Source organism: Mercenaria mercenaria, unplaced genomic scaffold (assembly GCF_021730395.1).
Source record: "Mercenaria mercenaria strain notata unplaced genomic scaffold, MADL_Memer_1 contig_2010, whole genome shotgun sequence".
NCBI classification, from domain to species: domain Eukaryota; kingdom Metazoa; phylum Mollusca; class Bivalvia; order Venerida; family Veneridae; genus Mercenaria; species Mercenaria mercenaria.
In genome coordinates, this window is record NW_026460039.1 from 29,519 (window position 1) to 55,281 (window position 25,763).

General features: G+C 33.4%; 1 protein-coding gene across 1 annotated transcript in view; it reads right to left on the reverse strand.

The window, feature by feature from the left end:
* LOC123542568 (fibrillin-1-like) overlaps positions 1 to 25,763 on the reverse strand; it is a gene marked incomplete at its 3' end in the record, with an annotated part of 60,858 nt that overhangs the window by 29,419 nt on the left and 5,676 nt on the right. The window contains exons 3-17 of the mRNA XM_053533075.1: positions 25,277 to 25,467; positions 23,726 to 23,822; positions 22,936 to 23,017; positions 18,729 to 18,953; positions 17,759 to 17,939; positions 16,926 to 17,228; positions 16,341 to 16,502; positions 14,963 to 15,151; positions 11,628 to 11,843; positions 11,254 to 11,376; positions 7,996 to 8,130; positions 7,077 to 7,204; positions 6,527 to 6,603; positions 4,805 to 5,028; positions 1,792 to 1,926 (exon numbers count right to left, since the gene is read on the reverse strand). Of these exons, the coding sequence (XP_053389050.1) occupies positions 1,792 to 1,926; positions 4,805 to 5,028; positions 6,527 to 6,603; positions 7,077 to 7,204; positions 7,996 to 8,130; positions 11,254 to 11,376; positions 11,628 to 11,843; positions 14,963 to 15,151; positions 16,341 to 16,502; positions 16,926 to 17,228; positions 17,759 to 17,939; positions 18,729 to 18,953; positions 22,936 to 23,017; positions 23,726 to 23,822; positions 25,277 to 25,467 (2,468 nt within the window). The remainder of the gene's footprint in view (positions 1 to 1,791; positions 1,927 to 4,804; positions 5,029 to 6,526; positions 6,604 to 7,076; positions 7,205 to 7,995; positions 8,131 to 11,253; positions 11,377 to 11,627; positions 11,844 to 14,962; positions 15,152 to 16,340; positions 16,503 to 16,925; positions 17,229 to 17,758; positions 17,940 to 18,728; positions 18,954 to 22,935; positions 23,018 to 23,725; positions 23,823 to 25,276; positions 25,468 to 25,763) is intronic.

The window sequence follows — 25,763 nt, forward strand, 5'->3', positions numbered from 1 at the left end:
GTGCTTGCTATTCTAAACATTCCAATACGTCTTAACTACAGTAAAAATTTATACATTTAAAAAATTGTTTGATTTGTGCAGTACGAAAATTGATTTTTGTTTTCAACGACGGACAAGGATGTTTCAGGCGTAAGTGAAACCTGTCCTTTCTAATGACGTTGAAAGAATTTATATATATATATATGGAAGTGATATATATATTTACTCGAACTTGGTGAATTACAGAGTCCCCATAAAGTTTATTTATAGCATTTTGACCCACCAATCGGTAAAAATCAAAGAGACCCACTTGTCAGTTCTTAACACATAAGGCTAGTTTAACAGGGGTAACTCCTCCCCCTCGACATTGAGAAAGTGGTAAAATAATAAATACAACAATCCACTTTCCAATCCAACAATTGACTTTGGACCCAACTTTTGACTTCCAGAATTGCAAATGACATTATAACTAACCAAGTTTAATATATATATATATATACTGCAAACCTAGAAACGTTCGCGAACACTATATTTCGCGTTTTTATGACGACTGACATTTTAGCGGCTATACAGATTCGCGGAATACTCCGGTCGCGAAATACGCTAATACTTAATATCTTTAGCACATAGCAAACGGTCGCAGGTAAAATTACTGCATATAAATTATGCAAAATACTTGTAACTGGTCACTTAACCTTAACACATTTTCAATCTACCTTACTTTGTGATCGTGAGTGAAATTCATGTTCCACAATATACCGTTTGTAATCACAAGTCACTGTATAGTAGTAGAAAAAAGCAGACCAATATGTCTATACGGAATTTTTGTGATCAATTTTGATCAAACAAACATATAGTATTAAGCATAATCCCTGTGATAACTGGACTATAGCTAAGCAAGGTAACAGTGTTTTATCAGTAAATTTTTTGTCTGATACGGTTACATAGCCAAATTAAAATAACAGGCTCAATCAGATATTTTACACCTGTCAGTGTTAATCATAATTACATAGTTTCGATAAAATAAGATGTTTGCATATTGCCCCATAGACGATGTATTTGTTTGTATCACATGTTTGCTTAATTTACATGATCCGTCATATAAGTATATGATATAAATATACTATAATAAGAAATTTCAATATTATTAAAACATCTCAATTTACAAAACAATTATGTCAAACTTTTCAGGTACCAAGCAGGTTTCTGTAATCGGCTTAGAAGATAACGGCAAATCACAGCATTGTTGTCATGTACAAGGAAAACTACAAACTTTCGCGTTTTCATGGTAGCTGGCTGGTTTGCGGCTACAAAATCTTCGCGGATACACATCAACCGCGAAATTCGCTAAGTTAAATAGCGCGAAACCATTTCTAGGTTCACAGTATATGTGGCCGCTGAAGATCTGCACAAGAAGTGAAACCGGTTGTCGAGTTCTTGTATATTTGTTATTGGACAGTTATATATAGGCGATCCACCTACATTACTTATGCGGTTTATTAAGATTCTGTCCAATTACAAAATACAAGAACTCGACAACCGGTTTCACTTCTTGTGAAGATGTTCAGCAGCCACATCATCTAATAACTTATATTAAATTCTGAGCATCACAGGATAATGTTTTTTTTTATTGTTAATGTTTTTTCGCTTCTGAAGATAAAGGTGTCGCCATCCAATAGATGCTGACAAAGTCCACAGTTTGATCTACCACATTTCGTTACTTTTATATATTTATATGCGTGTGCGTCTAACAGTGATAACCACACGTTGTCGATCACCTGTTTTCTAGCTATTAATCATATACACACTTACCGTTGCAGAATGTTTTACTATTTGTGGCACGTTCGTAACCTGGTTTGCAGTTGCATTCATAATCGCCATCAGTATCTTTGCAGATTGTAGTTTCTAAATCGCAGTTAACTCTGTCTTTAAATGTGCAAAATTTTTCTGGAAAATAACAAACTGACTAAAATGAAACCACTAGAAATAATTAGAGGTTGTATTTCACAAAAGCGCTTGTCTTTCACCACCAAACACACATGGCTTGATAAATATAACAAATTAGTAGAGCTAGGCAAAACTCCCAGTAAAACAATTCAACCATAATATTCCAGTGATACAAAAAGTAACGTTCGGCAGCGATCACTTGTGAAATTTTGTGGAATTCCAACCAATAGTATACGAGCAGTACTGTCATCAAAGAATTTGGCACGACCCCACTGATAATTTTTAAACCGGAACATGCATATGGTATGCATAACTGCGCTTCACACTAATAACTTACAGACAAGTAATTGGTATCCCGATGGGAACCAACTGCGCCCCTCCCCCTCCCTCATTGCTGATTTATTCTTATACTGTTATGAACGAAATTTCATGCTTAGTTTATCCACTGAGACACAGTTTGAAATTATTGAAGCTTTTAATGGAACCTCAAGATATCTTGCTGATATTTTAAATATGGACAACCAATATTTTTCAGAAATGGTGAAATATATTTACCCTAAAGAGTTACAGCTTAACAAGGCTAATACTTCAGATTTAGAAGCGTCATTTCTGGATCTAAATTTAAGAATTGTGAATAATAATCTAGAAACGAAAATATATGATAAAAGGGACGATTGTCAACTTTCCCCATCTTGATGGAGATGTCCCTCAAGCAACATCATACGGTGTCTATATTTCACAGCTTATTCGTTTTGCAAGAGCTTGCTCAGAGATAGATGATTTTAATGACAGAAATCTTCATATCACCGAGAAATTGTTACAGCTGAGTTACCGTTATCATAAGCTACGGAAAGCTTTTAGTAAATTTTACTAAAGATCGTCTGAACTGTTAGAAAAATACAATACGACCCTTAAAACACTTTTAAAACCTGGACTTACACACTCGGAATACTATGGAGATGTAGTTTATAAAATTCGGAAATTAAACATACCCCTTATTTTAATCAATTTTTTGTAAAATTGGTTAAACAGTTTATCAAAAGAGGATACGATGCCAAAATCGTGAAGCACAGTGCATGTTTAGTGATTGACCCCTCTACAGTTAATTGCTACGCTTTCCTATTTGATGGTGCGATGACTAATGAAGTGTAGGACTCCATGATGCTTTTCTCCTAAATCCTACATACAACGGACGGAGGGAGTTGATTTTTATCTTACAGTTTTCTTAGTCGAGCCCTTAAAAGTTAGGCTCTTGTTGCTCTGACTTCAGTCAAGTTGTTGAGTACATTGGTGTAATTGTACCTTAAATTTACCTTAATTTTATGTTTTGCTTTATTTATCTGTTACTTTTGCACTAACGTTACAGCCTTTCTCAGCGGGGATTTGATTTACATTATGTTGTTTTACTTGTTGAAAATAGGGTAAGTGTGAGGTTGGCATGCCCTAAACGCGTTTAAACCCCCAGTTTCCTTTATTTAGGTTACTGACCGTTCCAAGGCGGTGCCCCTATTTTCAACAGGTTGTTTCGTCTGTCTTGTATAGTGTGTTGCGTATGTTTTCTTGTTTGTTGTTTCTTGTTTTTTCCTACTTATGTGGGTGCGTTTGTATGCTTGTGAGTCTATAACCGTGCCCTACTGTTTTCTTATGTGTTGCTTGTTCGTTTTCCTATGTTATTCAGTTGATCGTCCTTGTGTGTTTATCTTTGGTACATGAGTGTCTGCGCTATTGTGGTTTACGTTGTAGTGCGACTGTTTTTTCAAGAACATGGCATTCCCTTGTATATTCGTCCTTGTTCAACTTTCCCCTTCTGATTCCTCCCCAAACCCGACCCCATTTCGCCCCTTACCATTTCCTTCCCCTTTATCAATATTTAGCTTAAATTAATATGTACTTGTTGGATGTTTGAAGCAACCCATCTGAAATATTTTTCCATTACAGCTTCTTTTTGTTGTGGGCCTACTATGTAAATGCGTGGCTCTGGGGCTGTGTTTTTGGTGCTCTGTGCTTCGAGAAATCTACCCTTACCTAAATAAATAGTATTATCTTTTGATGAAATTGAGCCAAACGGTATACAGCATTTCATGTAAAATCCTATATGCCACTTCCGACAAAATCTGCCGAGAATATACATAACCAGGCTTAGCATAACTTTAAAATTGTTTGTTGGAAATTTGCGCTCTGGTATTGCAAAGTTAACAGTCTATCATATAATTTGTCAAACAAAGTACAACACTCCACTGAAAATCACTAAACTGAAACATGCCAAAGATATGCAGGATTAGAATTGGCAATTATCAATCTTGTAAGATTTGATGGGAGTCTGCCCAATTGGATAAGTGAAGAGGCCAAAACATTAAATTACTGAGTTATCAAGAGCGATAATTCCATCACAAATCACTAAACTGGAACATGAGGGAGATCTGCAAATATAGGCCTGGCAATGGTCTCTTGAATACAGTAAAATGTCTCCTATTAGTGTCGCAGCAGCTGCGTAAACAAAGTATTCTACTACAAGTAATAACTCCAGTGATAATCACTGAAAAGGAATATGCCGATTGTATGCACAATTAAGTTTGAAATCAATTAATCCATTAGGTTTGGTAGAAAACGCCGCGAGATATGAAAAGCTGCCAAACTACAAGGCAATATGTCTCGCCTTAAATTGTTCTCTTTTTAAGATTTTCTCTCTGCTGAGCAAACAAAATCAAATTCACTATATCCTTCCAAATAAAGGCTGGATTGAAATGAAATCATAATAAGAAAGAAGGACCTTCTCCATGAGCCATAAATACTACTTTAAAAACTTACACCTTTTACTCAGCAGTAACATAAACAAAATGCCATATTGAAGTGATATAAAGTGAGAAAAGAAACATACCGGGCAAATCCTTGATCCTTGCAGTACTTGTAAAAACTTTCAAGTTGGTATTCCCCAAGTTTATATCGCCATTTTTAGCGTTCGAATTTTCAAATGAATGTCTTAGTGCATTCAGTATCTTGTTCGAGTCTTCATTCGTCGTGTTCATAGTAACAACATAATTCGAATGCAAGTCGAACTCTTTATTTTTATTTTTAGCTTCACGTCTGCTTCGAGAATTATTCCTATAATAAATAAATTTCTGATCAGCAGAAATACTTGTCTTGTCTAAAATGTCCTGAAATTCAGCTCAAGGAAAAACTATCATCTACTAGTATATGCCCCAGTATGTACAACTCGTATTATCTTAAGCCGTGCAAATGATATTGAGTTTGATACAGAATATATAAAAACGTTCAGGTTTCTCATTGCCTTATGTTTAAGATGTTATCATTTCCTTTTTTTGTTGCTTTTAACACAGTTCGGCAGTTCCAACTTTTGAGGAATACCTAGGACGTCGCTCCGAGCATTTGCGATGCATTTTCGGGCATTTAGGTAGAACCACCTTACTGTTGTAAGTCAGCTGAATGAAATCCTTATATAGTTTTACAAGTAACGTCAGTAAAGGCTCAGCGAAATTAATCTCCTAGGCCACTGGCATATATCTGTGCTGCGTAATATTGCAACAAAAGTAAAATATTTTTGTTAACAATTGCACACAATAAATGTCCTTCATCTTCATACCTGACTGACATAAAATACGTTTTATTGTATATTTGGTCCACGGGTCTTAACGGAAAAAACAAAATAACGAAAATGATATTATGCATGTTGCGATGAATGTATGCGAAGCGTAATAGAGAACCTCCGTTTTGAAGAGTATTCAATTCCTACCATAAACCTACTTTAACTGCAATACCAGGGGAGCGTAGGTTCAAGCCCTACTTGGACCAAATTTTGTTTTTATTATTTTTCTTTTTTTCTAGTGTTTACTTCTTTCGAGACTTATAATTGATTTATTGTACAAAAATGAAAAAGAAAATTATAAGCGAGTTCTTACTGTTCGAAGTGAATTTCCTACTTAAACAGAAGGGGCAGAGTTACACATCTTTAAAAATATTGAGTTATATGCGGTAAAAGTTCTCTATTTGGTTTCATATTTTAGATTACATATCGTGGAAGAATTTAGGTAGGTTTTACGTCTGTCCCAAGGTTATTTTTAAATGAAGTGAGCAAAATTCAAAACAGAAACACAGGATTCGATCTTATTGTTTTCAATGTTGAAGTTAGAATTATGTCTAATTAAATCCATTAACTTAAGGCACCCTAGAAAAAATGGTATTGGCATTGTTTTGTGTTGTATAATTGTTTTTCAATAGTTAGGTGTTTCTTTTATTACAATCAATGGTAAAATGAGTTCTTTGCAAACATTTTAGATAGCTGCCATCACTCTGAAATTTGTCTCTTCTTCAGCTTTAGGAGATACCATAAGTTATACAAAATTTATGAAAAAAACAAAAAAAAAAAAACAAAAAAAAAAACACAAAAAACAAAAACAAAAAAAAAAACGGCACAGTAAAAGTTATTTAAAAATTGCAAAACAGTGCGAAACACGGTCACCTCTAAGAATATACCAAGAAAATGTCATTTTTTAAACATTACTATTAGGCATCTAATACCTTAAATGAAGAAATTGAGCATATGTTTTCACTGAATACACTGAATACAAACAATGTAACTTACGGTAATCGTAGAACAACATACAATTCGATGACTTCAACATCTATATATCCTTCTGTATCTTTGAAACCCTCATTTAGCTAAAGAATAAAAGCATAGAATTCATGTTACATCTGTGTAATAGGTGCATGAAAACACGTCCAAAATTTCTGGAAATTTTGATGACAACATTTAATTAATTTACTTCTAAAACATTAATGTATTACTTACTGAAACCTGTCACAAACGGTTACACTTATTTCCCAGGTATAGAAGTTTTGCCATGGTATGTAGAAAGTTTTCAAGACTGATGTTAATCTTCAAAATTGATTTAAGTGGACGTCTTGATCATAAAATAAATTTTCATCAGTCATACAGTGAAACATAGCTATTCTTGAAAGCAAAATACAGTTTATAATGGATGGTCATTTTAGACTGATATCTTGAAGGAACCAACGTCCGATTTATGGTTACTTAGGAAATTGTGTCAAAGCAAAAGCTCTAATATATATGTAATCCTTCGAACCAAAGATTAAATTTCATACAAATATAAATTAGATTCAAAGTAATCAACCTTCTGCTGAATGATGTTTCGATTTTTCTCAGTGTTAATTGATTTATTGGAAAGTCCGTTTACTGGGTTGGCCTTTGGGTTGACCTCCACCAGCTGAAATACTATAGACCCAGCATAAGATCCTCCTTCTGAAGTGAACATGCAAATAACAAATATCATAACAAGTCAGGTGTCAAGAAATTGGAACGAAAATTTACAAATGACACAGTAATTATTAACAAATTGGTTGTTAAAGCTGTTTTTGTTTAGAAAAAAGAAAAAAAACATTAAAGCATTTTAAAGTTTTGAATTTATATATAGTATTGTGTTGGGGATGTGGCTTTCATAAATGGTATAAAAGTCACTAAGCCAGCCAACTCGGTATTGCAACACACCTCAACATGAAGAAAATGTATACTGAGATATTTCAAAACTATAAACAATTATTTTGTCATTTATGTTCATCTCCCAAGCTCTTTACTTGATGACATAGATACTGTGTGTGGTTATTCGGGTTTAACGTCTTTTTTAACATTTTTAGTCATATAAACGACGATGTCAGCATGTGTCTACTTGTAGCAGTGGGCACGATGCTCAACTCTGTAGTGTATCCTTACTGGAATATCACTGTAGCAAGTGACATGATACCCCAAGCAGTCATATTATACTGACACCAGGCCGACCAGTCTTAGAACTATCTCCTTAATGCTGAGCGCCAAGCAAGGAAGCCACTACTACCATTTTCACGTCCTTGGCATGACGATGACCAGGCATCGAACCCGTCATGCGCTCAACTATTAAGCTACCGAGGCAGTACGGACCAGACACTGAGTATTCAACGGACTTCATTTTTATATGTTACTTTTACCTATCATATTGACCGCTTTCAGTCCATTATATCAACGATATCACCTGCAGCAAGTGAAAACAATTCCATTACCTACTTTCGTACAAGAATCATTTTTCATCTTTCTGTTGTATCCAGGCGCACATTGACAAGTGGCGTTACCCTTAGTATTTACGCAAAGCTCATTCTTGCTACAGAAATGTGTGTGTCTAGTGCATTCATCTATGTCTGGAAATATATTGGAAAATCAGATAATAAGAACTACTTTGGCGCTTTCTTTTTAATCCACCATGGTTGCCATCTAAAAAGTTTTATAACAGTTGTGTAGCTCCACCATTACATTCGGAGTGTGTTTTTCCAGAATATATGGCGCCCCTTTTCCTAACTACTATGACATGACGTCATAAGTTGGAGCTAAAAGCGTAGCCAGAAAACGCCGTTTTCTTACATTTGACGCTTCGAAATGACTTGAGTGTTTACTTTTTCTAAAAATCATATTACGTTCCTATTTTTCTGTTTTCCATAAATGTTTTATTTAAACGACAAGAAAGCGTAAATCTTTCTTATTTCATTTCTAATATTTCATATTTTTACACTAAAATATTTCAGACTTATAAAATTATAAATTCCGACAAGTTATAAATTGTTCTTAAGTATCATAGTGTACATCATGTACAGTAGTCGCAACTTGACCGCGATGGTTGACCTTTAGCTGATTATTCATATCGATTATCTCATTGTAGAAATTAAGGGTGATTAGCGTAATCATGTATATATGGAATTAGTTTGTATACAGTGCTCTATCAAAGTAAGTATACTTACATTTGATCAGTTAAAACTTTCCAATACATTAATTTATAAGTACACAAATTTATAGTTCCACTTTCTCATGCAGCTCGTGTTTTACGTACACTCCTTTTCAATAATAGGATGTGCTTCATTATGTATTATAATACAAAGGTCAACCATCGGGGTCAAGGTGCGTCTACTAGATATATGTCAACGAGTACAATTATTTTTTAAAACAACTTATACATGTATGTACAGTACTTTTGTAGATCAAATGACAGGAATATTATAATTCTGAACATATCTTTACTATTCAAGTATCTCAAGTATTTTCAAAATTTTATGATGGTCATCTTCGGAAATATTTAACAATACGTGCGTTGTTGAGGGAGTTTCAGTTATACAGACTACGGACCACGAAGGTACGGGCGCAAACTATTCTTTGATTAATTTGTATTTTAGCAGTAGTGCTGAAGACTTCTCATAGTATTTGCCCTTGATATCATTTGTTCTAAACTTCCAGCTAGCGCCCCCAAGCGTCTGTTCCGTCATATTTTAACACGTAGGATCCGGTCTTCTTGGAATTCTGGCAGTACATGAACTTAATATATTCGTTAACATGTATCGGGAATATGTTTTATAAGTTGTATTCATGTAATTTCTTATTAAAGTAATGGGTTTTTGACAAAATTCTGTCCTTTCGCAAAATAAAAGAATCGGTGTGTCAGCAGCGCCTATAAAGAAATTATCGTAACGTCAGCGTAAACAAACGTACGCTATGGGACATTTTAATTGAACACGGAAAAAATGTAATAACTTTGTGATACAATGTCTGATTGTTTTAAAACATACAGCTTTGAATAGCTGGGGAAAAAATAGTAATTTTATTTCTGTTTAAAAAACTACGCAACTTTGTCACGTGTAAATGAAATCAAGTTGGAACTTTAAGTTTGTTTCTGTTATACTCTTTACAAGTAGCGTGGGACATTTGTACTAGACATGAAAAATTTATATGTACATTTTTGACATTGAAATAAAATGTCAGATATATAAATATTCCGAATAAGTATAAAAAATAGTATTTTCTGTGTGAAATATTATAGATATTTTGTTAAAAAAACGAGTTAAGTAAGAATTATAAACTTTTCTTAATCCGCAAGTCCTATTTCTACTGAATCTCTACACATCCATGTCTGAACCTTTTAAATGTATCTGACACGTTTCTGCTTTCGTTTTTTTTTTTGTTTTACGTGTATGACGCCAGTAGATTACAGCAGGAAATTTCGTGGAAATTTCATGAGAGTCAGACGTGTTTTGGTTTTTCATCTGTCTGTTTTATTGTAGATGCATAAAATTTCTCGTTATTAATCTACAGCGGAATTCCGTCTTTTAGGCCCATAAAAATCTCTAGTAGCTTATTTAGATTAAACTAAAAGCTAGAAAATGAATAGAGCTTGATTTCTAGTTTCAGAAGATATATTATATAATATATATAAAGTTATCATAAATAGCGGTAGTGAAACTTCTTTAACAGAAAATGACTTAGCTCAAACTTATGACGTCGCGTCTATGCTCTCGCAAGTAGTCCTTTTGTGTAACAATTGCCGAGAAATGCATAACACATATACAACTTACGTAGTTCTCTGTATAGCAGCTATTTAACGGAACTGACGTAATATAATCACAGACACATACACGTCTGTACCTGGATATACGAGACTCAGTGAAAATCTTGACATATGTAAAAAACAAATTTGCAAAATATACTGTCATACCGCGCAATACGTACTTTTAATTTTTTATTAATGAAAGTCACATGCACATCATAAATATGATAACATGTTTAAATTACAATGCATATTAGGCTTATTTTTAAGACAAATTCATTTTCTGCTTTAAAAATGTCCAAACAATTGTGAATGAGTTTTAGATTCTTTGATAAAAATGCTATTTATTTGATCATACAATTCCATCTTTTGTTACGTTTTAGTTGGGACAAACGCCGCACTGATTCAATTACAGGTCATATGGTTACTATCTTTCTTTGATTGTGTTGTGGAGAAAGACTCCAGGTTCCACATTGTGCATAGTTTTACGAACGGGCACATGAAAACCAAACGACCTTCTGTAAGCCAGCTGGATGGCTTCCTGTCTTGACGAATACAGCGCCCGAGTGAGGTACGTACCTAGGCCAGTAAGATGTAAGTGATTGAAATCAGCGACCTTAACATCTTGGCCACAACAATTACTTCTACTGCTGTATATATTATGTATTCCAAGGAATGAATACATGACACAATCGTTTTGACGATTGAGGTTGCGACGAAGGAAATGTAAGATACTGTGTTCGCGACTGAAATATGTTTATTTTACATGAAAAAATCATTTTTAGTTTATATTATGCATTTAAATGGAATAAAAAAAATTGAATGGCTGATATTTAAGAATCTGTTCCAAATTCATAGTGAAATTTTATTTAACGATTTCTAACGAATGTGATGTTTCATCATACACTATTTCATCTCATAAAAAGTATTTTAGAATCTATATTAAAATAATTACCTTTACAGCTATGTCCATCACTCTCCAACTCGTATCCAGAATTACATTCACAAAAGTAAGAACCATCTGTGTTATTACAGTGATGTTGACATCCATCGGAATCGAGCAAGCATTCATTCACATCTTGAAAATACAGACAAATTCGAAATCACATTCACTCAATTCAAAAAGTAAAATACTAGTAAATAAATATCTCATTAGGACCAAGTTATATATAGGTCACAAGCTAATGTTTTTTGTTTGTTTTTTTCTGATGAAAAAATAACCTTTTTTAAAACATGGAATTCAAAATTTGTAAAGATGCCTACTCATTTCAACTATTGAACAATATGTACTCCGATCAAATATTTGCATCTTAAACACAAAACAATTACCTGAACACGTTTGTTTTCCACCGATAAATCCCATGCTTTTTGTTCCTGCGTTGCATTTAGCACATGGCCAGGAATCACCGACTTCTTGTTTTGAAATATTTCCATTACATGTGCTCTGGTCAAAACAACTTATATTTGCGCAGGGATCGTTCCATTTCTCACAGAAATCACCAGTATAATATTCAGGACAATTGCAGTTTGCCCTGGTAAAACCGACTGAAATTGTATAAAAGCAGCATATATTGGCTTCTTAGCAAAAGTTAGATATTAAATTTCATTTGCATTATAAAAATTTATTGTCTACTGATAATCAAGACTATGTAAAGATGATCATTTACTTTTACTTATAATTTTTACCGGGTTGATGCTACTTTTCCCTGTGTTACAGGTCGACATTTTATGTAAAAACGGAAATCTTGTGTAAAAGAGGGGTGCTCTGTATAAAATGAGGCCAGATATTTTTGGAGGATTGGATACTGTTCACTGTCGGGATTTTATTAATATAGAACATTTGATAAATCAAGATCAGATTAAGTTAAGTACAAAGCACTACATCATTAATTTGTGACTTGTTACAAATGAAATACCATAAAACATTATAATTCCGGTAAAATCACTTTCAACTTCAAATTCAATAGTTTATGTTTGACCTTCAGCAACAAATGTTTCTGAGGACATTGTTTTTTTTTGTTTTTTTTTTTTTTTATCAAACGAAGAGATGTAATTTAATAAGTAATAATATCGGTGTTCATTTTTGCCACGAAGCAAGGGCGAAAATAGGGTAAAGTTGGCATATTCATAATGGCTATGATCTCCAAGTTTCCCTTAAATAAGATTTTAATCGTCCCAAGGCGGTGTCCTTATTTTCAACTTTCTTTTTGTCCGTTTCGTACTTCATACAATGTATAGTGCATTGAATGTGATGGTATTATCTACCATATCGAATTTCCGAGTCCACAGTCACCCTTGACTTTCACAACCCTCCCTTTCTTTATTACAATGAATGAAATTATGCACGAATTTTATAATGCCTAAAGCTTCCAATCGCTGTTTCTGGCACCCGTCGTCCCTGAACGATACCCCACTTAGTTTTTTTTTTGTTTGTCCTACTTTTCTGTTTGTTTTGCTTTATGTAAGCGCACGCGTGTGCTTGTATACATAGGTTTGTTTTGGAAAGAGAATGTGGCTGACCTTGTCAATGTACATACTGACGTCGCTTGCTATGTAATCAGCTTTGGATGCGGTTTTGAAGCGTGGTTTTCGCTTTTGAATATTCAACCTTTGGTTTCAGTCTTGTTTTCCCACTTCCCCAAATATTCCCTTCCCTTTCTCTACTCAGTCATTCATATAAATAAAATATACTTTTTCTTGGATTAAAAGATGTTCTTTTTATCTTTCTCTATAGATTCTATTTATAAACACTAGCTAATCATGCGAAACTTTACGTCGTACGATTTATAACAATGTTTGACGAATAAACGACCGCGAAAAAGAAATCCAATATTGCCTGACTAAACGGCCTAAATCTTCCTACCTATTTCCTTCCTACCTACTTAATCATGTTCACAGTTTTGGATGTGTTTACATTGCACATATACAGCTAAAACGGCTTATTTTTAGCATTTAGACGTTGGATTGGATCTTCTATTACATTAAGGGCAATTTGCTTGCACGACAAAACCCCTAAAAGCATCAAGAAACAAAAAAACTTTTTGATATATAACTGAAAATGCCGTAACTCTTTACAAATGTCTTTTATCACGCTTATGGTGTTTTGCATACTTCAACTGAAACTGGCATTACATTAGCAAAACAGTATTCATATTAATAGGTTTCGTTCGTCATAACGTTTTCGATGATCCTCTATGACATGTCTACGTTTGATGCATAATGGATTTTTTTTATTGATTAAAAGATTTCAAATCAAAAAATGTCTAGAACATTTTTCATACACCACTTCTACAACAATGGTCTCACAGTTAACTCTTTTGAAAATGTTGTTTGTACGACAGGAAATATTTGTCTAACATGAACCCTACTACACTTCTGTATTTATTCACCCCGACTGTGCTCTTCTAAAAAATGTTATTTACAGGGATTTGGTGTATGCCGTAGGCGAAGTTCATAAAGTTTAAAGGTTAAAGTATCTTCATGACTAAAATACGATGTTGTTTAAATCAGAAAAATATAATAATTTAAGAAGCCCGGTTCATATTTTCCTTGCCAAGTCAAATGGAGAGGGCAACAGGATGAACTGTTCTAGTGTATGAAAGATAATAGGTAAGGGAAGATTTATCGGAAGCACAGAGCACCAAAATACAGCCTCGGAGCTATGCATTTGCAAAGTAGACCCATAACAAAAAGAAGCTGTAATGGAAAATATCACAGACAGATTGCTTCAAAAATCTAACAAGTACATAGAAATGTATGCCAAATATAGGATGTGTGGGGGTAAGAAGTTGTAAGGATTAAAATTGTGGTGGGGGGGGGGAGGGTAAGGGAGAACGTTGAAGGGGAAAGTAGAACAAGGGTGAATACTTATACAAAGGGAATGCTACGTTCCTTAATCACAGTTACGCTACAACCTATATAAAGGAAACTAGAGGTATGAAGTCTTGGGCAAAATGTATGTTTGTAGAAATCTGCGAATACTAAAGTTTATCTCTAGTGTAACTAATATGTATGTTGGTATGGTCACCAATTAGGATAGGGTTTATATAACAAAGAAAAACAACATAGAAAATCAAAGTACAGTTATAATAACCTTATCATACTTTTTATCAATGACCATAGTAATATGACCTTTTCGAAAATAGTTTGTATACGACTGAAGTTTCATCTAGCAAAACCTGAGCATAATTTAATCATCCTAATATGAAATAGTCACTCATAAAATTGTTAAAGATTCACAAACGTTTGTAAATACCACTAGCTTATTGGGTTTCGTAAAATAAGACTGACTACTTTTCCTGATATATGTAGAGTTAAAATAATCTTGTTCCTTCTACTGTAAATGATATCTTTTTTTACTCATTAGAATATAGATCATCTCAAGTCGCAACAAGTCTTTAAACCAGTTAAACGAAACGCTCTTAAATTTACCCAAACTGAGTTCTTGTACGACAATCGTAAATACAATGTAATTCAAACTGATTTGTACTTTTGTTGACGAATGTATGGTCTTATAGAAATACCTTGGTCTTGACCAAAGTCAAATAGTTATATGCGGGCTTAAGTCCTCGTACGGCCGGGTCAATTTTCACAGAATTATTCCCTATATGTATTTTGCTCAGCATTATGATTTTAAGCGAATTGTATCAATAATGCTAATGTACCTGAACTATTTGTATTTGCTTCTTGGGTCACGTTGAAATCACATTCATCAGCAGTTTCACAGCCACAATAAGTAATCATGATACGTTTACTTGCAGTGCCATTCAATCTGTCCTTTGCTATAAAGGTAATACTTGCTTCCTTTTCTCTTAAACCTGTGCCTACAAGCCACGTAAACGTACCATCTGACGCTGAAAAATTAAACAAATCTGGACTAGTGTTAAATATGGTTGAAAAATATCTTACTATTAATACTTCGTAACGTTCAGCTTTTTTAATGAATGTCAATGCTATTTCTACATCCTACTTTGGCTATTGACTCAAAGACTCAGTGTTTGAAAATGTGTGTATGTTCCATAGTGTTCATTATTAGACGAATATTTTTTATAACTCTACGTAACTTTTTTAATGTGATATGTACTGATTCCCATTAAAACGATTATGCGACTTTATCTGTAAGGGTTCTGAAGTTGATCTGAATGAGTTGAGACAGACATATTTTAACATATGTATCTGTATAAGTATCTAACTTGTTTAAACTGTATCGGAATGAGTTTTGTTTTGATTAAAATGAAAGATTATAATTTCAACAATCAAAGTCTTTAGTTTTTCGCGATTTACAATTGTGGTGCAGAATTAGTTTAGAACACCGGTGTGTATTCGCTAACCTAGACTCTCTTTTTATTCCATTTACTTGGCACAATTTTATTATAATACAGAGGTATTATGTTGATACAACAGTGAAAATGAGGCAGTGAGACATGTATAGCTGGTCGAGAAAGGTTTAGTGCGAAAATCTTTAAGCATTTTATAAGAAGTAATACTAAGGTGTAATCGAAGGTATTTTTCTTTTGCACATTTTGTAAGTCGTATATCATTTGCTATTTCTAATGTTTTTGTTTTAAGATACAACGATTTGCGAGGCACACACCGACATTGCATTATTTTACCATTATTACGTACGGAGAAATATGGATAACTCTGCACTTTCGTTACCATGATCAGACAAAAAGTAAAGAATTGCTTGTGAATTTTTTAAATATGATGTCATTAAGCAAAGAAAACACGCACACACACACACACATACACACGCACACACACACACACAAATAAAACATCAAACAAAACAAACAATATAAACGTATTACTTTTCGCTCCATCGTTTGTAAGTAATGATAAGTAACATATTATTTCTTCTCACTTGTGTTTAATTTTAATTCTCATGTGGACCTTTAAATGACTTGCGTGTATCACTTACTGAGTCCATATGGAATATGAAATTTAGTATACTTTACTTAAAAGAAGCTGCAGCAATAATGACTGAAGCCTCATTTTTATAACAGGTTGGTTATACAACGGTCCGTGTAACAATTATCTTACTGAGATTATATTCCTCCTTCGGAATTTCTGTATGGACTGTGTAATTTAGATCATTCTGTGTTCCTACTTTAACATGTTCTGTGAAATTGAATTCCCATATTTGATCATGTATTATTGTTATGCCTTTGACTTCGCCACTTTTAAATTTTGGAGGAATGTTGTCTGAAAAGGAATAATGTACATATACATATTATATTTGATATATGTATTTTGCAACTGTTTCAAAGATAATCACAGTACAGTCCTCTTTTATAAACGTTGTAATAAATCATTCAAAATAAAGCTGTATAAAGGACGTTAGATAAATAATGACTTAAAAATTGTATCATATATCCAATTTAATAGTTGTCTGAACTAGTTTTTATATCGCAAATTGTGGTTTCAAATCCATAATTCTCTAAAGCAGTTAATAAAATCATTAGCGTTTAAAAGTTTACATTCAGACTAAGCTGAATCATATCTGAATTTATCTTAGACTGTTACGTTTGATATTTATTTATACTCATATGTGAGACAAAGAACAGAACTTATTATAATATCGATTAGCTTGTCATATATGAAGAAAATTTTGTTTAAAATGCGTACTCATTATCTCCCACTTGCGACGTGTTGCATTTACCTCTACCATTACTGCTTCTCCAAGACTATAATCCCCTGTCCTTGCTATAGTGAGCAAACACTGCTCGTTAGGATCATTGTTCCAGTAATTCCTGCATGTATTGTTGAAAAGTGTGATATTTTCGTCTGTAAAGTTCCCGAACAGTGCTGTTAGATTTCCCACAAAATCTTCAAGGAATTTCGGACGAGTATGGTGTTTGTTATAAAATATGAAATTTCCGCCGGTGTCATTATAATAGAACAGACTTTCTGACTCGTTTCGTAGAGACCCTGAAACCACATAAATCGTACAGCTGTTATGCAACCAATTTGAGGAACAATATGATTTGTTAAGTGGGGACGTTTTTTATCTATCGCGTGAATCAATATATCCCGCATGGACTGTTTCTAAAATAACACATGTCCTCAAACTAAATGATGCCACTAATATCTTACAAATTGACAAATAAGCCATTTTAACATATATTCTGTCAACGTCGGTGTTTTGGAAAGATTTGATAAACAGATGAAAAATTAAACAGATTCGAAGTTTTCTTATAAAGTTTGTCAAATTATGAATAAATTGTAGTACATACATAGCTTAACCATCGAAATAATTTTATTTTGTGACCTCAAATTCAAACAGATTAACAAGACATATTGTTTCGTATGACTTAATAAAGAACGTGCTTCTAAATCAGCGTATTTATATTAAGGGTGAGAAGTTCTTTTGATAAATCAAAATGATTTACATTGAAAGAACTCAACCGGTAAAGTAGTTTCAAAAAGAACAGGTCTCGTACAAGTACACAAAAACTTACAAGATTCTGCAAAATCAAACCGCTTAGAGGCAGATGCATTTACAGCTACTCGTGACTTATTTCGCATTATGTAGAAACCGTCTTCTTGGTGTCCTGCAAGTCCAGTTAAGTTTTCTCTACTGACGTTTTTTCGAGAATGGGTAATCTGTATACTCATAAAATTATCAGTTCCGAAAACTATCTGAAATCATGAAACAGAATGATAAGTCCTAATTGCAATCTATAGATAATTCAAATTTGAAATTTAAAGAAAATGTTATGTAACCTATCCTAATAAGACGATGCAGCCTATTTTACCCCTAATCTATACAAGTCATTTACTCAATGATAGGGTTTTAACTGCTTTGAAACTTGCAACTACTCTTCGATCAACATTTCCGCCATGATTTTTTTTCAAAAAGGCAATGCTGTTCACATGGCTGTAAAACCCTTATGACAGTAATATGATCTTTTAAAATTCACAGAATATTTTTATATCGCAAATAAGTTTCTGCAGTTTTGGATCGTAGCAAGTTTCAACATTTCTGTTTTGATATATTGGCCGAGTGATTGTTATAAGCTAGCTAATTAAACAATTACATTTTATAAGCAAAATGTTTAAAAACTCGAGGAAAGAAAGAATTTCTTTCATGGATCAGAATTTTACATCGGGAAAATGCATATTTAATAAATATTATTTTGAGTATATTGTTCCACATAGAACATTTTTGATGTTATCTATTGCATTTAGTTCAGCTTATACTAATGTGAATGCTGTTGAAAAACGGCGCTGAATCAAAAGCAAACAAAATCACCTCTCAGGCCGTAAAATAACTTCTTACTGTGACGCACACACTTAACTTGTAAATACAGATTACGATTAAGTAAAATCAAATCCAAAGAAAATTATTTTGGTCATATGTTTTTTCTTGCAATAACATTTGCGCTCATTACGTTCGTCCAAAAATGCTTTACTTCATCATTTACTCACCTGTTTTGCATAGTCGCCAAAACCACATTTATAGACAATAATTTGTCCACCACCAGCTAGAACTTGACAGCTATATTGTGTAGGCATTTCACAGGGATATAGTCCCCCGTTTCCTTTTGGAGATGATGCGTTACAAATTGCATTATATGTGCCGTCTCGGTAGAAGCGTATATCATTTACACCTCTATCATAGTGTAGTTCTATCTGTTCGCCATTTTGTTTATCCTGTTGAAAATGAGGTTCAGCATTTAACATTACTAAACACTAATAATCATCTTATCATGAACACTTACAGTGTAAGACAATTATACAATGATGGATGTAATTCTATTTCTACTGTTACCATTCTGCGTGCAATAACCTTGCAAAGAAATCTAGAAAAGTCCCCGAAGTCAAGGAGTATCTGGTTTACTAAACGGAATCAGCTGTATATCAAACTCCAGAGTAAAAATCTGTTGAGAAATCAAGACAACCTTTAAAGGGTATTAAACTATTTCTTATCTATGGATTAAAGTGTTCATGTTTAAAAATAATTAAGCATTTATGCGCTTATGTTCTTGTAATGTTTTTGTTTTTGTTTTCAAATTTAAGACGGTCTGTTTCTTTCAGGCGGTTGTTTCTCTTTACTTGTAAAATAATCATTTTAATTTGAAAAATAAAAATTGATTTCTATACCTGTCAAGTATACGTGCTTAAAAGGCAGAATAAATGATATGTCTGGGGTATCACAGCATTAGATCATATTCCGTTATTCAAATAAGTATGGGCGATAATCGTAGATGTTATATAGGTTATTTATGGGTCTATTGATTTGTCAGGATTGTTTTGCAACAACTCAGTATTCTATCACACTCAATTTCGTATTCATTAAAATGAAAGTACATATTAATTTGACATTCATTTCCATATTTACTCATTTCTGTATTAAAATCCTGCAATTACCACCAACGATGTTATTGCAAAATACTATGTTGTTTATTAGTCTTGCGCAAGCATTTTCAGACTTTAATAGTTCCATAAAAGACATATAAAATTATCTACATTTTTTAAAAGTATCTTTCGTTAGTACTTGTCCATTTTTGACAGTTGTTAGTTTCAAAATCGTATTTAGTAACCTTGTTAATGTTATGATATTTTACGTCTTTTTGTTTTAATTCTGATTTTTCTTTTTTATTTCATTTTACTGTATTTCCTTCAAATATTTACACAATTTCCCCATTTCACGTCCAATCAATTAGTGACATTGCAATATTCTTATTTTACCTTCAATTTGTTAACTTTGCTTTTAATGTCTTGACATAATAACAATAACGTTGCTTTTCAAAAGTAATACCAGATCTTTTCGCACTCTTTTACCTTAGAGTTTAAAGGGTTTTGGTAAGTTGATCTTTAATTTTATTTAGCCATTTGCAAATAATAATCTCAAAGAATCAGAAAACATAAAAAACACTGATTCCAAGTACGGAGAGACACTTAAAGATTGCTATTGTGATAGATAATGAAGTCTACAATAAGATCGTTTCGAAGCACAGACTGAAAATAGTCAAATAAAAAAAAGCAGATTCGGTTAGACTGAGTCTTTTCATGGGAGGTCATGTAAAGTAAAACATACTTCGCGCACTGGCTTAAGCGAATTCTATCAATTTTGTTAGCAACTTTGATGAAGTATTAAGAAATTCAAAACTTCTATCTTTTGAGAACAAGTGCAAATACCATATTTCATTATTAGTGTACAAAAGTAAAAGAGGAAATTGTCCTATATACATTTCAGATTTACTACATTTTGTTCACAATGATCATTACAGTCTGCGCTCAATCGAAAACATGGATCTTTCTATTGTTAAACCTAAAACGAACTACCTGAAACAAACATTTAGCTACAAAGCTGCACACATATGGAATTCACTTCCTTCTTACATTAAACTTCATAATAATAATATAACTACTTTCAAGCACAATTTAAAGAATTTTCTCTTGTTACAATAGTTTTTAGCAATTAATTACTTGTAATTACAAGAATTTTGTTGAATTGATGTTACTGTATTCGGTTCCAATACTAATAATATTCATACTATCTTATTATTCAAATCTGGAACTATTTATTGTCTTATGGGACAGATTTTCTTTTTTGTATGTATCTTAATTGTCATGTATAATCTTTGTGACGCATGGTAGTTCTTTTAAAACATAGTTATTGTTACATTACGTTTATTTAAGACTTCTTTAATTTGAGAGGTGTTTGTCGAGAAAATTTAAGTAATTCTGATATGTGTATTTTTGTATAAATGTTAAATTATAAATTGACTGTATGATTGTGTGTATGTGTGAATGTATATCAGTTGAAGGCCATACTGGAAATAAGTTGTAAAATATCTGTATTTGTACACTTAGTATGTCACCTTCAGAAAATAAAGTTATTATTATTCTTATTATTATAATGAACTCTCTGATCTTAAAGGACAAGGAAAGAAATCAAAAGTGAGAATGTGAAGTATATCATTTAAGTATTAAGATATTACAAAGTAAACATTACAACATAAACATACATGTGTTAATCCAAGCCAAATCATTTAACTAGCAGTGACCAAGTGGCACTTGACCTTCATCAAGAAGCATTAGGTAATTACTATTTCTTACCATAGAAAAAACAATGGAAAATAAACATGAAGTAAAGTTAGATGTTTGTCAGTCGCTTCAGGTCTTTTTAATGTTTAAAACATTAAAATGTGTGGTTTATATTGTTTATGTTTATTATACTAATTATCCCTTTTCTATGTCTTATATATTAGAATTTTTGCTTGTACAGCAGGAAACCTAATACAAAGAATTTTGATAAGCTGGTTTGCAATTAATGAGTAAAGTAACATTTTATAACGGAAAAAAGACAATGCTGTTTTGCTACAAGTTACCCAATAGAAAACCCAAATTTCTTTTTTTTTTTACCTAAATACGATCATGGCGGTGTTAAGTATACATGGCTGACATAAATGCAAAACTATGCAAATATGTGTAATTAACTGTTTTATATCCTAATACCCTCTTCACATCTACGACTTTTTCTTACGATTCCTTGCGATTTGCCAACTCGTAGGCAGTCGCACGCAATCGTAAATAGCTCGTCGGTAGTCGTAAATAGCTCGGCACTACTCGCAGACGATCGCAAGCAATCGTGAACGTTGAGGTAATGTTTTTGACATGTCAAAAAATTCTTACGATCGTCCGCGATTTGAATTATCGGTGAATAGCTCGTAAAGAGCTCGTAAAGAGCTCGTAAAGAGCTCGTAACAAGTCGTAAGTATCGTAAACAACACGTTAACCGCTCGTAAATGTATCGTAAAGACTTTGTTTTACGATTAAATACGATGTGTTTACGAGTTCTTACGATTTCTTTCACGATGTGGTACGAGGGGTTTACGATTTGTTACGGGCACTTTACGAGTACGTATGTATGCTTTACGATTTATGAGAGGTATAAAAGCTGCCAAATCGAACAGTTTCTTTCAGTTGCTGTCAATACGTCAAAGCAGTGAGACCTCAATCATATCTGCAACAGTGCCACCTAAAAAGAAGGTAGTCAACAAGAAGAGGAGAGCACGCTCGCCTTCGTGCAAATTTAAATTGCAAAAACATGATATTCGTAAATACTCGTATCTAACACGCAACTACTCGTAACAACTCGTAAACAAATCGTAATGTACTCGTAAAGCCTTTGGTGAATCATGATATTCCGTAAGTCACTCGCAACAGCTCGTAAACAGCTCGTAAAACGATCGTATTGATTCGTAATTACTCGGAACAAATCGATAATTTTAGTCGTTAATGCATCGTAATAGCTCGGAATAAATCGCAATTTGATCGTAAACAGCTTTTAAATAGCTCGTAAATGTGGGGAATCGGTGAACTTTTACGATTTTGTGCAATCCGTCACAAATCGTAAGAAAAATCGTAGATGTGAAGGGGGTATAACGGACATTCTATAAACATGTATGATATAACTTCTCTTATTATGAAATTGTACGAGTCTTACTTTTTATTATGAATCATTGTTAATATACACTTGTTCCACCATATATATATAAATTGCCTTTGTTCTTTTGTTGAAACACTTCAATGCGTCTGTGAGAGTTTGACGTTAAATCTTAATGTCTTAAAATTCGTTTTAACAAGAAGTGTTGAAGAAGAGCAGTGAACAAGAAGACTGACTTACAGATAACGCGAAAGCTGTAAACATCGTTGAATCATTGTTTCCTTTCACGACGTACCCCGTCCTAGCTTGTATCTCAAAATTACTGAAATAATAACATAACGTCTGAATAATCTTTTTATTCTTTCCTCAAATCTGCTAACGCCTTTCGGCAACTATAATTTTGCTTTTGAAAATAAACATATTCACCAAAAACTAATAATTTGTTAGTAACATAAAAGAAGAAAAACGGTTCATATATGGCAAAACAAAATGAAAGACAGATTGGTGCCTTATAGCAAACTTACCTTCCATTTGCATGTAATTACAATAGGACCTACGATGCCACAATTTTACCATATTGACGTCTAGACTTCATATCTGGTGCGTATCGTCATTTTGTCAATATATTAAAACGTTTATGAACGTCGATACTTTCGATTTGGTTTACAAGGACACATTTGCATCAGTATATAAAAGTAATAAGAATTGCTTTTCTCGTTCATTCGCGGATTGATATTGCGAAATATTTCTGCTGCAAAACACGTGTTTATTTATATCTATGACCAGCTAATAAGCTATAATCAGTGTGACATTTGAGGTGTGGCTCAATAAAATATCAAAACAAAACTATTTCATAATAAATACTCCACTGCATATGCTGTTTTTGTTAATACTGTCATAGTTACACGCTTCAACACCAACTTAGAATAGTGCATGTGCTTTAGATTTCTTTACATATAATAATACAAAAGTAAACGAGAATAAAATACAAAATATACATGGTATGTTGACGTCATATTGCATCACTTACGTGTTATCAGTGAGAAATACGTATTCTCCATGACCATTGAAATCATAGTAGTTATTTCCATCTATTGTTTCAATCCTAGGATCACCCGAAGATGTAACTGAAAATGATTTAATGGGAGACAGTTGGTGCACCATGGATTCAGTTGCTATAACAATTTAGCACTGTTTTATATTAATTTGAATTAGTACAAATTCATTTCATCATTTACTCCAATAACCCGCCCTCTTAGCTCAATAGGTAGAGCGTCGGTCTACGGGTCGTGAGTTCGATCCGCGGGCGGGGTTTATGTTCTCCTTGACTATATGACTATTTGATAAACGACATTGTGTCTGAAATCATTAGTCCTCCAACTCTGATCCATGGTTGAAAGTTACTTGCGGAGAACAGGCTTGTACTAGTACAGAATCTAGGAACACTAGATATGTTAACTCGCCGCCGTTAAATGACTGAAATACTGTTGAAAAACGGCGATAAACCCAAAACATATCGTCTGAACGTCGTCTCGATGTGCTGAACATTTGTGTCAAGATTCTTTGAAATCTGTCAAGGGGTTCAAGAGTTACAGAGCAGACAGGGATGTTTTTCAACACTCTGACAACGGAGGTGATTCTAGTTGAAGTGTTATAGAATTCAAATAACCGACGGTATAACATTATACGTCCCTTCGGGTTCAAACTATATTGCAAAAGTTACGTTATAAGTTTATAACTGTCATTATAGAGATTAAAACTTATTAAGTTATTTGTTAAAACTATACATATTTCAATAAATATGATAAATATGCAATTGAATTACAACAATATTTGTATTAGTATGAGCCTGAAGTCGTCCAGATTTTTACCAAAGCGCCCTAATAAGAATTTGGCTTAGCATCGTGAGTGCCCTATGGCGAAAAAGTCCGCTTTTTCCATATTTCACTCTGACTATATTGCAGAAAGACAAATGAAATAATTGAAAGAATAATGTACACCCGAAACTTAATATCTCGAACTCAATATCTCAAAATTCCGGCTAGTTCGAAGACATTTTCAAGTCCCGTCCCGAAAACAAGAGCACGAAATGTCATTTATAGTCGGAATTCAGTTATTCCGAAGTAAACGCACACTCCCTTAAAATTCCAGATACCGAGTTTTAACTATACTTTAAATTCACACCGGGCATTCTTATATTATTATAAATAGAGAAATACTTGCTAACTAATTAGCATTTGAACCGCGCTATGCTAAAACCAACATACTAGCAGTGCGTTTGTGACCAGCATGGATTCAGACCAGCCCGCGCATCCGCGCAGTCTTGTCAGGATCCATGCTGTTCGCTTTCAACGCCTATTGCAATTAGAGAAACTGTTAGCGAACTGCATGGATCCTGACCAGACTTCGCGGATATGGTATGGATCGGTGCTGGTTGCAAATGCATTATGCTGGATTTTCTCATGGCGAGGCTCGTTAGAAAAAAAGAAGTACTTACTAACTAAAAAGCATTTCATTCTTGCTTAAAGCTAAACGCATTCTATTTGTATTTAAGAAAAGGATAAAAATCTATAATTCTAACCTGCTGACGGTGGATGATATGCACTGCAATTGTCTGGTGAATTGATTTCATAGAATGATTGGCATGAATGTTTATAGATAATTGAATCGTTTCCACAACAGTGTTTATGAGCTCTTCCGATGACTTCCTCCCTGCTCTCAAGTAGAAGATATCCAGCAGATGAACCTTCAGTGATCAGGTTACCATTTTCACTAAAAATGGAAAGGAGACTTGATTTTCTAACAGTTCAAAATTTATTTGTTCGAACTTTAAAAGTATTTGGAGTTTTTCCCTTTCTAGTCTCATTGATTCAATACATTATCTGTGTGACTGAAATCTAATTACGCCGGTGTTAGGGGTGGAGGGGTGTTGCACCTTTCATAACCGGTCATGTACATATTAAAACGAGTCTGCTATTATTTTGCTTGATTGAATTCATTGTTCTAAAAGGATCTTTAGGATTTTTGTTTCTAAATATCTAAGACATGTGCAGGAATTTAAATATACC